This window comes from Salmo salar, chromosome 09 (assembly GCF_965601325.2).
Source record: "Salmo salar chromosome 09, fSalSal1, whole genome shotgun sequence".
NCBI classification, from domain to species: Eukaryota; Metazoa; Chordata; class Actinopteri; order Salmoniformes; family Salmonidae; genus Salmo; species Salmo salar.
The window spans coordinates 141,885,921-141,899,891 of record NC_138299.1 but is presented as its reverse complement, the minus strand read 5'-3'; the positions used below and the strand labels follow the sequence as shown (position 1 = coordinate 141,899,891).

The 13,971-nt window shown below is 40.9% G+C and overlaps 1 protein-coding gene across 2 annotated transcripts; it reads left to right on the top strand.

Moving 5' to 3' along the window:
* The first annotated feature begins 212 nt into the window (after nt 1-212).
* Nucleotides 213-10,315, top strand: LOC106613102 (LIM/homeobox protein Lhx1). Of its 2 annotated transcripts, XM_014215037.3 has the most exons (6): nt 213-802; nt 943-1,192; nt 3,131-3,354; nt 4,114-4,391; nt 6,413-6,578; nt 8,392-10,315. In XM_014215037.3, the coding sequence occupies exons 2-6, from the start codon at nt 1,023-1,025 to the stop codon at nt 8,769-8,771; spliced, it is 1,218 nt and encodes a 405-aa protein (XP_014070512.1). In that variant the 5' UTR covers nt 213-802; nt 943-1,022; the 3' UTR covers nt 8,772-10,315. The 2 variants fall into 2 exon arrangements, with proteins under 2 accessions (XP_014070512.1, XP_014070511.1); XM_014215036.3 differs by having other exon boundaries at nt 213-1,192.
* Nucleotides 10,316-13,971: the final 3,656 nt, after the last annotated feature.

Genomic DNA, 13,971 nt, shown 5'->3' with positions numbered 1-13,971 from the left:
CATTCACTAACATCTGACAGTTTCTAGGAATATTTGACAATTGGTTTCTTCAGTTCCCCATAAATAGAACAGAATGCACCGGCTCGTCTTTGAAGGGATAGCTAATGGTTACTTGCATGGCGCGCTGCTGATTGGCTTCTCCACTGCCTGACGTCACGAGCCTGTGAATAAGGCTGGCTCGTGTGCTTTCAGGAACATGCAGAGTACTGCAGACAACGCGGAGCGTCAACCCTGCACAGAGATGTCACACGCATCCTAACATCACTAGCATCATTTACCAAAAGAGAACTCGAGGGGACAGATAACCAACAGAGCCGGAGGAAACACACTTTTTCCTTGAAATATTTTGATAGTTAATTATTTCGATTCTCATCGGGTCCTAAGCAGTGGATAAGCGGTCATGTCAAAGAACATTGAATTCTTTATAGGCACGCGCGTCTTGCTGTGTGACAGTATTGCCCCAAAACCATTTTGTTAGATGTGCGTCTTCAACAGTAACTGGCACACGTTGCTTTTTCTGCCAATGCTTCACTTTGATGACTACGGATACTTGCTGATAGGCTATGGTTCTCACATTATAGCCAGTCTTCAGAGGTGGCTTGATATTTTTTGCCATTTGATTGGCTTCATTTAAGCCGATGTGTGTTGTGCGTATGGAAGAGGATCCGAAGGACTGACTTTCGAGGCGTCAAAGGCTTTGACACTACCTCACCTGGGAGGACGCATCCTGGCTAACGGTCGACATCCTGTACTTGGATCCTATAAACCTCCATGCTGACCACTTCAGAGGAGAGAATAAGAGGTAGGATAGCGACCAGGCTACCCATCGACTGTTTATGTGAGCACATTGATCCAGGACATCCGAGCGAAAAAGGAACCAAATACTCCAAATATAAAACATCCAATAATCGGTGTGTGTTGTTGATTTGTTTTCTGCTCAAGTCAAGAGTGTGAGTGAGACGACCACAACCTCAGGAGGCTGAACAGACCACGGTTGCGGAGTGGGTGCAAATCCAAAGACGATGGTCCACTGTGCCGGGTGCGAGAGGCCTATACTGGACAGGTTTCTCCTCAATGTTCTGGACAGAGCTTGGCACGTCAAGTGCGTACAGTGCTGCGAGTGTAAATGCAATTTAACAGAGAAATGCTTTTCTCGAGAGGGGAAACTATATTGCAAAAACGACTTCTTTAGGTAAGCTTGACTGGTGGGTGCTTGCTCCCTTTCATTCGTCCTTTACTACAGTAATTATTATTTCAGATGTGTAGTCTTGGATAAGCATTTCTGTGTTTCTGTTAAGTTAACAATACTATCCTAATGTTCTCAGTCAAATGCATATTTTTCTTTAAAAAGACTCATAAGGATATTGAAAATACGAAACATTTTCAATATAATCTATTATAGGCTAATAATGAACATATAAACTGTCATTTGTTTCGTGTAAAAAAACAAAACAAAAGAGGTGACTCTCTAACTTCTGAACTAATGAACACAAAAGTAGAGCCCGTAATAAATTGCAAGACTATCTAAACACATACAATAATTACACCTTATACCTTCAAATTGTACTTTAGAAAACTGTTAATTAAGCCAATAATGTTCAGCCTTATGCTCTCAAAACATTTACCATTATAATTTGCTTATAACAAAATGATAGGTATATATATTCAAGGCTAAATACTTAATGGAATGTATCATATATGGCACATATTAATACATTAACCACTCTAAATATTATCTGTACTAATTTCTAATATGGTTAAAAGACAAATAAGATTGCATCCAATTCCTTCAGAATTTCTAAGTGCTAGGTGTGAAGGTGGTGCTTCAGAAGCTTTGATTAGGAGAGCCAGTAATTAAAGGCTTGTTCATTTGTATTGTTATGCTAAAAGGTAGACAGCAACATTAAACGCGTGTGTACTCGTCCTCGGTATGGGGTATGAAGGAAATCAATCACACGTTGTTTATAAGGCGTAGAGGTGGAGAGAAGCGGGTAGAATCAATACTTCATCGGGGTAGTATGGAGGAAGTGTGTATCTCGGCCCAGTGGCAAAGCTATCTGCCTAGGCCCCTGTGTTTGCACGGCTCCAGTGAGAAGGACATGATAAGTGGATTTAAATAATAAACCTCTTTAAAAGATCAAACAAGCAGACAATGCAATCACAGACTTGCAGTCAACAATCAGTGTACATCATCTCAATACACATTAGTTTCCGTTACAATCAGCAAAAAGAGGATCATCACACATATTAAAGTACTAACTTGTATATTGCAATGTGTATTATTGTGCATAAGTCTTTATTATCCCAAAACCACAGAGAACATTACTGCCTAATTGTATTATACATTTAGGGCTGTTGTTTTGGGTTATAAATTATGTATTCTTTTTCATAATGATCAGCTACATTTCAGGATGGACAACACTAACATGTATTTTCATTAGGTATAAATAGGCCTAAAATGCGATTCTAAGCAGTTTTCTTATTTACACAGAAACGTGTTTATAATGGAACAAATATTTTTAGATTCGGCAAAGTAAGAAAATGTGTCCGTTGACAATGAATGCAGAAATGTAATAGAAGTACAGGGCCTACTACAGTTAACAATAATTATAAAGAACAGGACCACATATGGCAAATATGGAATCATTCTCATCGCGAACCATTGCAACTGAGAGGCAGAGGTTCGGGTACACTCTTAGAAAAAAAGGTTCCAAAGGGGTTATTCTACAGTCCCCATAGGAGAACCCTTTTTGGTTCCAGGTAGAACCATTTTTGGTCACAGGTAGAACTATTTTGGGTTCCATCTAGAACCCTCTGTGGAAAGGGTTCTACATTGAACCCCAAACGGTTCTTCCTGCAACCAAAAAGGTTATTCAATGGGTTCTCCTATGGGGAAAGCCGAATAACTCTTTTACATTCTAGATAGCAACTTTTTTTCTGAGACTAAGCTGTGACCTATATATATATATATATATATATATATATATATATATATATATATGTCACAGCTTAGTCTTAATGTATTTATTCACACTCTCAATATGCAATCGTTGTATACTAACATACATTGTTTGGTTTTGCGTCTAAACACATTTGAATAATCATGCATTCTTCCTCGGTCCCCTCGCAGGAGGTTCGGGACAAAGTGTGCGGGCTGTTCTCAGGGCATCTCGCCGAACGACTTGGTCCGGAGGGCAAGAAGCAAAGTGTTTCATCTCAACTGCTTTACCTGCATGATGTGTAACAAACAGCTATCCACGGGAGAGGAGCTCTACATCATAGACGAAAATAAATTTGTCTGCAAAGAAGATTATCTAACCCACAGCAATGGGAAAGACACAAACCTTCTCTCAGGTAGGCCTATACGGCCAAATTGGCGTCATAATTTTGGGCGCACGGCTACTAATGGGGCGGCAGGTAGCTTAGTAGTTAGAGCATTGGGCCTACAACCGAAAGGTTGTTAGATCGAATCCCCGAGCTGACAAGGTACAAATCTGTCGTTCTGCCCCTGACCAAGGCAGTTAACCCACTGTTCCTAGGCTGTCATTGTAAATATGATTTTTTCTTAACTAACTTGCCTATTTAAATAAAGGTACAATAAAAAAACTTGTGACCGATGTGACTTGTTCCACCCACAGTTTGGTGTTGAATAATCATGCCCTATGCCTAAACTATTTTATTTTATGGTAAAAACAGAAATAACGATTTGCGCATTGCCTATATTTTCACACGATTGCTGAAAATTTATTTGGATTTGTAGGCCAAAATATCAAATTATATTTGCATATTTTACTATTGTAGACCCATAAGCCTATTGATTTTATCGTAGGCCCATTTTTTGACACATTTAATGAATTCGGCGATAAAAGGTAATAGATAACACAAATAGTGTTCATAAAAATAATTTAAATCTGCATAGGTTATTATTTCAAGTAGGCCTATTGTTTAATACTATATCAATTTGTAATTTTTTTAAATATATTTTTAGTAAGGCTATAAAGGCCTACACAAATAGGCCAATAGTAATCATTCATATTCCCCATTGTATTGAAATTATAGGTCTACAAATGGACTGTGTGTCTAAGCTTTTTCTGTCCTTTTTCGTTTTTACAGTAACAGCATGTAGCGACCCAAGTTTATCCCCGGATTCTCAAGATCAGTTACAGGACGATGTGAAGGACTCTGAAATAGCCAATCTGTCGGACAAAGAAACGGGTAGTAATGAGAACGATGGCGAGAACCTTGGCGGTAAACGACGTGGACCGCGAACCACCATCAAAGCAAAGCAACTGGAGACCCTAAAAGCGGCATTCGCTGCCACCCCCAAACCCACGAGACACATCAGGGAGCAGCTCGCGCAGGAGACGGGGCTGAACATGAGAGTCATTCAGGTAATGGCAATGACAAATGCACTATAATGACATTAATGTAATTCCTAATGCAGCTCATGTGGTATTGGTATGGGAGTGAATGAGATCCGTATAGTGGGGGGGAGAGGGGACCCTCACCTTGTGCGCTTTCAGGGTTACATACTTATTAAAGCGTGTGATATAGCAGCTTATATTTTATTGAAAGTATCTCCATGTTGGGCACCGTGTCAACAGTTCGCCACAAACAGAGGCCTGATCACAATCACTCCGCTCATTTCTCATACGCCTTCCCGCTTAAAGATGGGGTTGCCTAGAAAGTGCATGGTCACATTGACTTGAAAGAGCGAAAGATTGGCTGTCATCGAGGTTTATTTGGAAAGCGTAATTTATATGGGTATTTTTTATTCTTGGCGTGCAGGATGGGTAAACACGCCAACTGGCGTGAGACTGGTGAGAGCGATGGGAGTCTTGGCAACGCTGGGCCATCACGTTTTGCGACCGCATTTAGCCATGCTGTGACCATTTTCAGTCAAGTGTAAACGCAGAAATCTGTTCAGGAGACTTCAAAATGCCTCCTTACCCCCAGTCTAGTTTAGCGTAAATAATTTCAAATAAGCATGCCTTATATTGACATATAATAATAACAACAACAAACACAATTATTATGAATTATTTTATTATGAATATTATTGTTATTATTATTATTACCAGTGGTATTTCATTTGGACAAATTGCATTACCTAATGCAAAAAAAGTAAGCTAGGCCTATCATTTGGAAGGCTTTTTTGTTTGGTGGCATTATTTTTCAAGAGTTTAAAATTAGGCTATTGAAGATGCACACCTGATTTGGAATGTTTTAGTTGGTCTCTGTATCGTAGTACCTAAGTTGGGATAATAAATCGTATGTGCACACAAATAAGCGCATCCACACCGCCGAGAGTCTCCCGTGATAGGGCTAGTGCTGCGGGGACGTGGTCATGTATTGACAAAAGATTGAAGGCAGATCAAGTGAGAAAAAAAATCGAGATTAATAAGGTGGCGAGTTTGGATATTTAAGAGCTTCAAGGAAGAGCATAATTAGCATAAGGAATTCAAGGGTGGCTCAGTTGCTAGAGCATGGTGTTTGCAACGCCAGCATGGTGTATGCAACGCCAAGGTTGTGGGTTCGATTCCCACGGGGGGCCAGTATAAAAAAATATATATAAAAAATGCATTGTATGAAATAAATGTATGAATTCACTACTGTAAGTCGCTCTGGATAAGAGCGTCTGCTAAATGACTAAAATGTAGATATAGATTACGAAATAATAACCTCGCAGAGCCCTATAATATATTGCTAACAACCATCCTATTAAGTATTCATTGTAGATTTTAAAAGTTCCCGTTCCTGCCCCCTTACTCGGGGTAAATGGAGGGTTAAAAGAACATTAAACCGAGGTTAGATCTGTACGACTGGAGTGACGATAATTAATAGTAATATTATCCCTGGAATAAGACTTTTCTCCATCAAGTCACCACGCACAGAACCTGACGACCATGCAGGGCAGCGCGCGCTCCGGCACAAACAGGGCACCCAGGTTACACATGGCCTAGGTGTTGCTTTGATGTTGATCACGGATCTATAAACAAAGCAATGATAATATAACTCTAAAGCAGTAATAATTATAAACAAACTGATACCATACATAATGCTTATATTGTTGGAATAGATGTGATATTAGAGTTAGGCTACTTTTTATGTAGGCTACCAATCTGTTATATTTCAACAACAAAAGGTTTTCGATCTGTAGTGAAGTAAAGTGTTTGTTTTTATTTTATTGACTATGAAATATGGATTCTGCAGCTTTACATCCTGTGTGCATTCAATTATTTATCTTAATATATTGAGATGTGTGTTCAAACGTCATTTTGGATACAGATGCAATCTTTGCTGTGAGCCTCTCTTTGTCTCCAACGCTCCAGCCGTAATATTTGCACTTCAATTCTTCCAATCCATTTCATTTTCATTAACGTTGCTCTATGCTGACTTTTGTGCTTCATAGGTATGGTTTCAGAACAGGCGGTCCAAGGAGCGACGCATGAAGCAATTGAGCGCCCTGGGCGCGAGACGGCACGCGTTCTTCCGGAGCCCGAGGAGAATGAGAACGCTAGTGGACCGGCTGGAACCCGGGGAATTAATTCCAAACGGTCCTTTCTCATACTACGGAGGTAAGAAGAGTGATGAAACGGCTTGCGTGTCCCAGCGGGTTTATCGGTTTCACATGTTTGTCTGAAATGTCGAATAATTTTACATGTGTCCGCCAAGCTCTGTTTCCATTTGTCGCGCTGCCCCAGGACGCCTTTGATTACTATCATGGCTTATCAGATGAGCTCAACACACATAATTGGAATAGGACCTACACCGAGAGGAGAGCTTTAAAATGTTTGAGTATGGATGGACATTATCTAGAGATGGATTAGTTAGGATGCTGTGCCAAATCTTCAGGTGTTAAAAAAGTGATATAAGATTTAATACAATGGGAGATAATTAACGATTACGCACGATTACGCATGTGCCAAAAACACCACAGAAAGGTCTAGAGTGATTCGAAATTGATGTTGTCAAAATTTAAATGTTGAAATAACGTGTCTCTTTAAATGTCTCAGATTATAGACTCCAATCGTCTGACCCATTTGTCCAAACTAGAAAATATATATATAAAATAGGCCTAATAAAAAAAGCAATTACAGTAGCATGGAGAATCAATCTTGTTATGGTGTCCATGTAAGCTAAACAGCGCCTAATAACAGTTAATACAATAGGCCTAAATGTGTCGTTAAATATGAATAAATAATCACTAGAACACTATTATTATTTTCTCTATATGTCAGGTATATTACATCAACATTCAAACAGTATTAAGAGGGGAAGTAGCTCATTACCAAATTCCACTGCATTCTCTGTGATCCCTGTCTGGAACGGGTTCGTTAATAAATAACTCATCCATAACATTTAGGTCAAGGGGTTAGTTAGAGAGGGCTCCAAGCCATTGTATTATCTCACTGACCGAATTGTCTTTACTTTTTTCCTTACGAGATGACATTCACATGCAAGAAAGGTGCATTTGTAGGCCTTCTGTTTCCGTAGGAAGGAGCTTGAAACATATTTGTTTGTGACATTCATTTTGTGTTACGTTGAGGAATATTTAGAATGTTGATGATCTGAGAGAGTAGTTGAATATGAGAAATTATTAATATACAAAGTCAATCTAAAATGTTTATCTACACCTTTTCCAAGGGCACAACATCGTTTTGGGGAAATGTAACTGTAAGGTTTTAAATAGGGGGTGCTTATATTTGTCTTGTTTCACTGCATGTACAAGTGGGTAACCTGTACAAGTGTGAGGTGTGAAATGGAAATGTGTTTTTTGCATATCCCAGCTCCCCCTGAGACACCCTTGGAGAGTAGAGTAACGGCCAGAGATCAGCTGTTATTGACTGCAGCCCTGGAGCAATTAGGATTAAGTGCCTTGCTCAAGGGCAGATCAAGAGATTTTTCACCTTGTCGGCTTGGGGATTCAGACTACCAACATTTCGGTTACTGGCCCAATGCTCTAGCCACTAGGCTACCTGCTGCCCTTGAAATATAATAATGTAGGCTTTCTTGATTACAGTGGAGTATGTGCATCCTTATTTCAATTTTCCTAACATGTTTTGTGGATATCAATAGTGTGTGGTGGACTCTTGTCCTTTGTGGTGTGCAGTGGGCCTAATAGTATTCTGATGAAATAAAACATTGATTTCACAAGGTAAAATCGCTGATGAAATGGTCCCCATTTTAATTAATTTTGCGGCGGCGTTGTTCTCCCCACCCAATTGCATTTTTGATTTAAGTGTAACTTTGACTAATGTGCCACGGCGAGGGTTTCTCCCTATGCAACGTCAGGCTATGTATATTCAATGAATTCCTGAATATCTCTGAAATCATTTTTACTCACCCTATTGTTCCCAGGCTAACCCAGATTCTTTTGTTGATCTGCAGATTATCAAAGCGAGTACTACGGTCCAGGAGGGAACTACGACTTCTTTCCTCAGGGGCCTCCGTCGTCGCAGGCACAGACCCCCGTAGACCTCCCCTTCGTGCCCTCCTCAGGCCCAACGGGCACCCCTCTAGGTGGTATGGACCATCCCCTGCCCGGGCACCACCCCTCCAGTGAGGTGCAGCGCTATTCTGACATCATGTCCCACCACCCTGGGGACTCGCCCAGCCCGGAGCCAGGCATCCCGGGGCCCATGCACAGCATCTCCTCTGAGGTGTACGGCCCCAGCCCGCCCTTTACCTCACTGTCTCTCAATGGCAGCGGATACGGCAACCACCTGTCCCATGCACCCTCGGAAATGAACGAGGGCACCGTCTGGTAGCTCTAGAGAGCGGACTGTACCACTGAGAGATTCAATAGGGGAGGACAGGAGAGTGGGCATGGGTAGGGGCAGGGGTAGCGACACCAGTCAAATAATTTTTTGTCAATCATATTTATTTATTTATTTAATTTCCCCATATGATATTTTTTTGCAGGGAAAATAAATATGGCAAAAATCAAAACGTGGACAATGTGGTTGTAAGCATTTACCTTGGTATTGTGTTGATGTTTCGATTGCTTCTTTTTCTAAACCCGAATAAGGACTTGGGCACATAAAAGACTGTGTGTGACTGTTGACCCTGTGGGCCCCTGGCGACCCCGGGCCCCTGCTCTCCATGGCTGTGACCCTTCCTGACTCCTGTCAGTGGCCTAGCACAGTGACGCCCCTCCAAACACATGCCACTGGGAAAACAACCATTCTGAAAACAAGTAATATGTCCCAAATCCACAAAAACATCATTAGCTACTGTCAAAGACTCAACAGCTTTACAGAAAAAAAGGAAGGGTGGTTGGTCTGAACGCTAACCTGTGCCGCTGGCACTAGAAGAAGGCTGAAAGGCGTCAGACTCTATTTATGGCACTAGACGTGTCCCTTGTATTTATTCAAAAGCTCCTCAGACCTCTTTGCCTCTCAAGGCTCTGCCATATTAACACTTAAACAACCTTTTTGACACTAAATATATTTCTGAAGGCCAGGGGAAATATATTTTTTTCTCTCCATCCAGACAGTTTTCTTTTTTTGGTAAAAAAATCTAACCACCAAATCTCAAGAAGTTGGCCTTCAAAAGGGAAACAAAAGGCAAAGTTATATGGCTTGTGAACCCTTTATTTAAATTGAACAGAACTTGAAATGTTGTTAAATGAAGTCTACCTTCTAAAAATCGTTTAATGGGGGTCTGAAATGGACTTAGAACAGTCAACTGTTTACGTAATATATTTAATTCAGGAGTTAAAAGTATCAAACCATGTTTTAGAATATCTTGATCAAGATAAAATGTTCCAAGCAACCAACCAAACTTTTGTATTGATTTTATTTATATTGTATGAAGACAAACACATTTGCTGGGGTTGTGGTTCACTGTGCTAGTTTGTACAAGATGTTGTTTACAAAAAAAAAAAAAAAAAAACACAAGTAGACAGTTGCCAAATAAAAAATAGCACAAATACTGTAAAAGTGCTTTGCACCATCATCTGCAGAATGTGTTGAGACAAAGTGTAAGTGTTAAAAAATGCTAAGGAGTAATTTACTTCTTCATTTTTTTAGTGTGCTGAAAAACATTCATAAAGTTGTTAATATAACATACTTAGACAGGTTTTATTTTTGTGTCTTCAAATGAAAATCCAAACAATTTAATTGATGGTCGAATATGCAGCTAGCAGCTGCCACTTCCTTTAAATATCAAACCCTCATGGTATGTCTGTTATTGTTCTAATAAACCTAAGCTTATGTGACCTCCAGTGCATATTAGACCATTCACTGTATAAATACAACATGTTGAAAACAATTGTGAGTTTTTAATAAAAATAGAAAATATACAATTTGAATGATAACACATTTTCTTTGGACCGATCATCTCTTACCCTATCTATATTTTATATTTAAAAATAGTATAATGTAAGTGTAGGTTATTTCTCTTATATGTTCTTTCCAATTTAGTACGAGGTAACTGTTTATGTTTCTCTTTAATAAAGTCAGTTCAACAAGTTTAGCATAATAACCACTGCAGTACAGTATTTGCTAAATGCAAGCAGTTTGATCTGATTTGCACATCCATACATTGAATGGAAATGTAAACTACTGTTTTTGATAAACACACACACACACACACACACACACACACACACACACACACACACACACACACACACACACACACACACACACACACACACACACACACACACACACACACACACACACACACACACACACACACACACACACACAATACAGTAATAACCACTTAATAACTGGATGCTGTGTTGACTAGCACTGTTGTCACACCATAACAGTAATGCCACGCAATGTCTTGCTATATATGGCGGTGCTCGTCACACACCAATCTGAAGGGACATTTTCTTCAGTATCACAGCAGACCATGGGATATTGTGGTTGCAATTTTACTTCTCACTCTGTTTAGAAGAACAATTCATATCTAGAATACTGCAGGGATTCGAATAACAAGGAAACCTTGCTGACTGGATTTAGTCCAGTAATAGAAATGGTTGACAGCGTTACAGCAGCCAACACAAGGGGGAGTTCTTCAGTAATTCCACAGAATTAATTCATAAATTATGCTTATATCGTTTCTTTTCCCACAGTACTGGCAATGGTTTTGACCTCTTGGAAGTCATTCCACTTCTTGAGGTTGTGGAAGGACTGTGATGATGAAGAAACTATGAATCTGGGACACTTGGTTATTATAGTTTTATTATTCCTACCCCATGGGAAGGAGATGCCTAGTCAGTTGCACAACTGAATGCATTCAACCAAAATGTGTCTTTCACATTTAACCCAACCCCCCTGAATCAAAGAGGTGCAGGGGGCTGCTTTATTCGACATCCACGGTGCTTGGGAAGCAGTTTTGGGGGATAATTGCCTTGCTCAAAGGAGAACAGAATATTTTTCCACCTTGCCCGGCTCGGGGATTCAAACCAGCAACTTTTCAGTTACTGACTGGCCCAACACTCTTAAACGCTAGGCTACCTGCTGTTATGGGGGCTTCTAGTCCTTATGTAGACCACATACGAACAAACAAACATACATCAACAAACCAACAATAAACAAACTGAAACAAAAAAACTCACAACAAGTACTGGAAGTGAAACATTCTCTTACTTCTGATTTATTTAAGTGTATAAAACATCATGACCAAAGGAATTAAATGCATTGAAATTATCTGGTGTTAAAATGATTAATCGATTCTGGGCGGCGTGGCGGTGGATATAGGATTGTGGTCTGTATCCAGGGGAAGCAGCCTTTATCTCTGGGAGCCTGTATGGCTGCCTGCTAGCCTGAACGCTGCCTGTTTGCCTGCCTGCTAGCCCCCGGGCCTCTCCAAGGCCTCGGGTCCCTGGACCATAATCCACCATGAATGAATCATGGTCCTGAGAGTTAACCAGGCCTGGGGGGCCGAGTGCTTGGGGCCGGTGTGTGTGAGTGAGTATGGGGGATAGGACTCTCCTGAGCCCCAGGGCTTAGCCCCAGCACTAACACTATGCACTGACACCCACCCTGGGGCCATGGCTCTTTAAATTCAAATATCCTATTGATCGTGCATTGGCTATTGGTGCAAACTGACCTTGTAGTCGCGTAAAAAATAAATGCAGCCTTAACTGTATTGAAGGATTTTAAATTACGCTTTGAATTCCTGAGCGAGGGGATTTGAAAATAGCTCACAGCCTCTGGTGCTTGGGTTAGGAAGGTAGGAAGGCAGAATGGGCCGGGGTGGACATGATGGTTTACAGTAGTGCAGGGCCAGGATGGACCAACCAAAGACGATATGCCTCAGCAGACAGATAGTTCTGCACTGCAGCCAAACAGAGGTTTTTACAGCTCTGCTCCATATGAGTAGCATTTGGCTTGGTCTTTTAATGCAGAGTGGCTGGGCTGGAAGTGCACTCTCCTCTGAGTGGAGTGGGTAAGTAAACAAACAAATGGCATGGCGCACGTCTTAATTTTCTGTCTCAAACAAATGACACGTCTGGGAACGGTTTCTGTACCAAGCCAGAATGCTAATCAATGGAACAGGCCGGTTGAGCAGACAGATTTTCTTAGTTGTGTATAGGTATTGAGCTGCTGGGCCGGGATGATATCCAGCCATGCAGCTACCTGGCAGGCTACTGCTGCTTTCTGCTGACTGGCAGGGCAGGCAGGCAGGCAGAGGGACGGAGAGAACACTCCGCCTCGCTGTCTGCTGCTTGTGGCTCTCAACTACAGATGTAGGATCTTAATTTGATCACTTTTATTGATGATCATTTTCCTGCACCACAGGAAATGAAGACTAGCTTCGTGATTTACATAAATTCACTGAAAAACCCCACTAACACACAGATATATTAGCAATATTGCACTTTTCATGTAGCCTACTTTTGGCCAGCTAATAGCCTAGTCACCGATCAAGCAACGTTATGGACTAAAAGTTAAAATCCTGTTACAGAAGGATTATTTTTCTGTGGCAATATAGGTCAAATTAAGATCTTACATACAGTGGAGAAAAAAGTATTTAGTCAGCCACCAATTGTGCAAGTTCTCCCACTTAAAAAGATGAGAGAGGCCTGTAATTTTCATCATAGGTACACATCAGCTATGACAGACAAAATGAGAAAAAAAATCCAGAAAATCAAATTGTAGGATTTTTAATGAATTTATTTGCAAATTATGGTGGAAAATAAGTATTTGGTCACCTACAAACAAGCAAGATTTCTGGGTCTCACAGACCTGTAACTTCTTCTTTAAGAGGCTCCTCTGTCCTCCACTCGTTACCTGTATTAATGGAACCTGTTTGAACTTGTTATCAGTATAAAAGACACCTGTCCACAACCTCAATCAGTCACACTCCAAACTCCACTATGGCCAAGACCAAAGAGCTGTCAAAGGACACCAGAAACAAAATTGTAGACCTGCACCAGGCTGGGAAGACTGAATATGCAATAGGTAAGCAGCTTGGTTTGAAGAAATCAACTGTGGGAGCAATTATTAGGAAATGGAAGACATACAAGACCACTGATAATCTCCCTCGATCTGGGGCTCCACGAAAGATCTCACCCCGAGGGGTCAAAATTATCACAAGAACGGTGAGCAAAAATCCCAGAACCACACGGGGGGACCTAGTGAATGACCTGCAGAGAGCTGGGACCAAAGTAACAAAGCCTACCATCAGTAACACACTACGCCGCCAGGGACTCAAATCCTGCAGTGCCAGACGTGTCCCCCTGCTTAAGCCAGTACATGTCCAGGCCCGTCTGAAGTTTGCTAGAGAGCATTTGGATGATCCAGAACAGGATTGGGAGAATGTCATATGGTCAGATGAAACCAAAATAGAACTTTTTGGTAAAAACTCAACTCGTCGTGTTTGGAGGACAAAGAATGCTGAGTTGCATCCAAAGAACACCATACCTACTGTGAAGCATGGGGGTGGAAACATCATGCTTTGTGGCTGTTTTTCTGAAAAGGGACCAGGACGACTGATCCGTGTAAA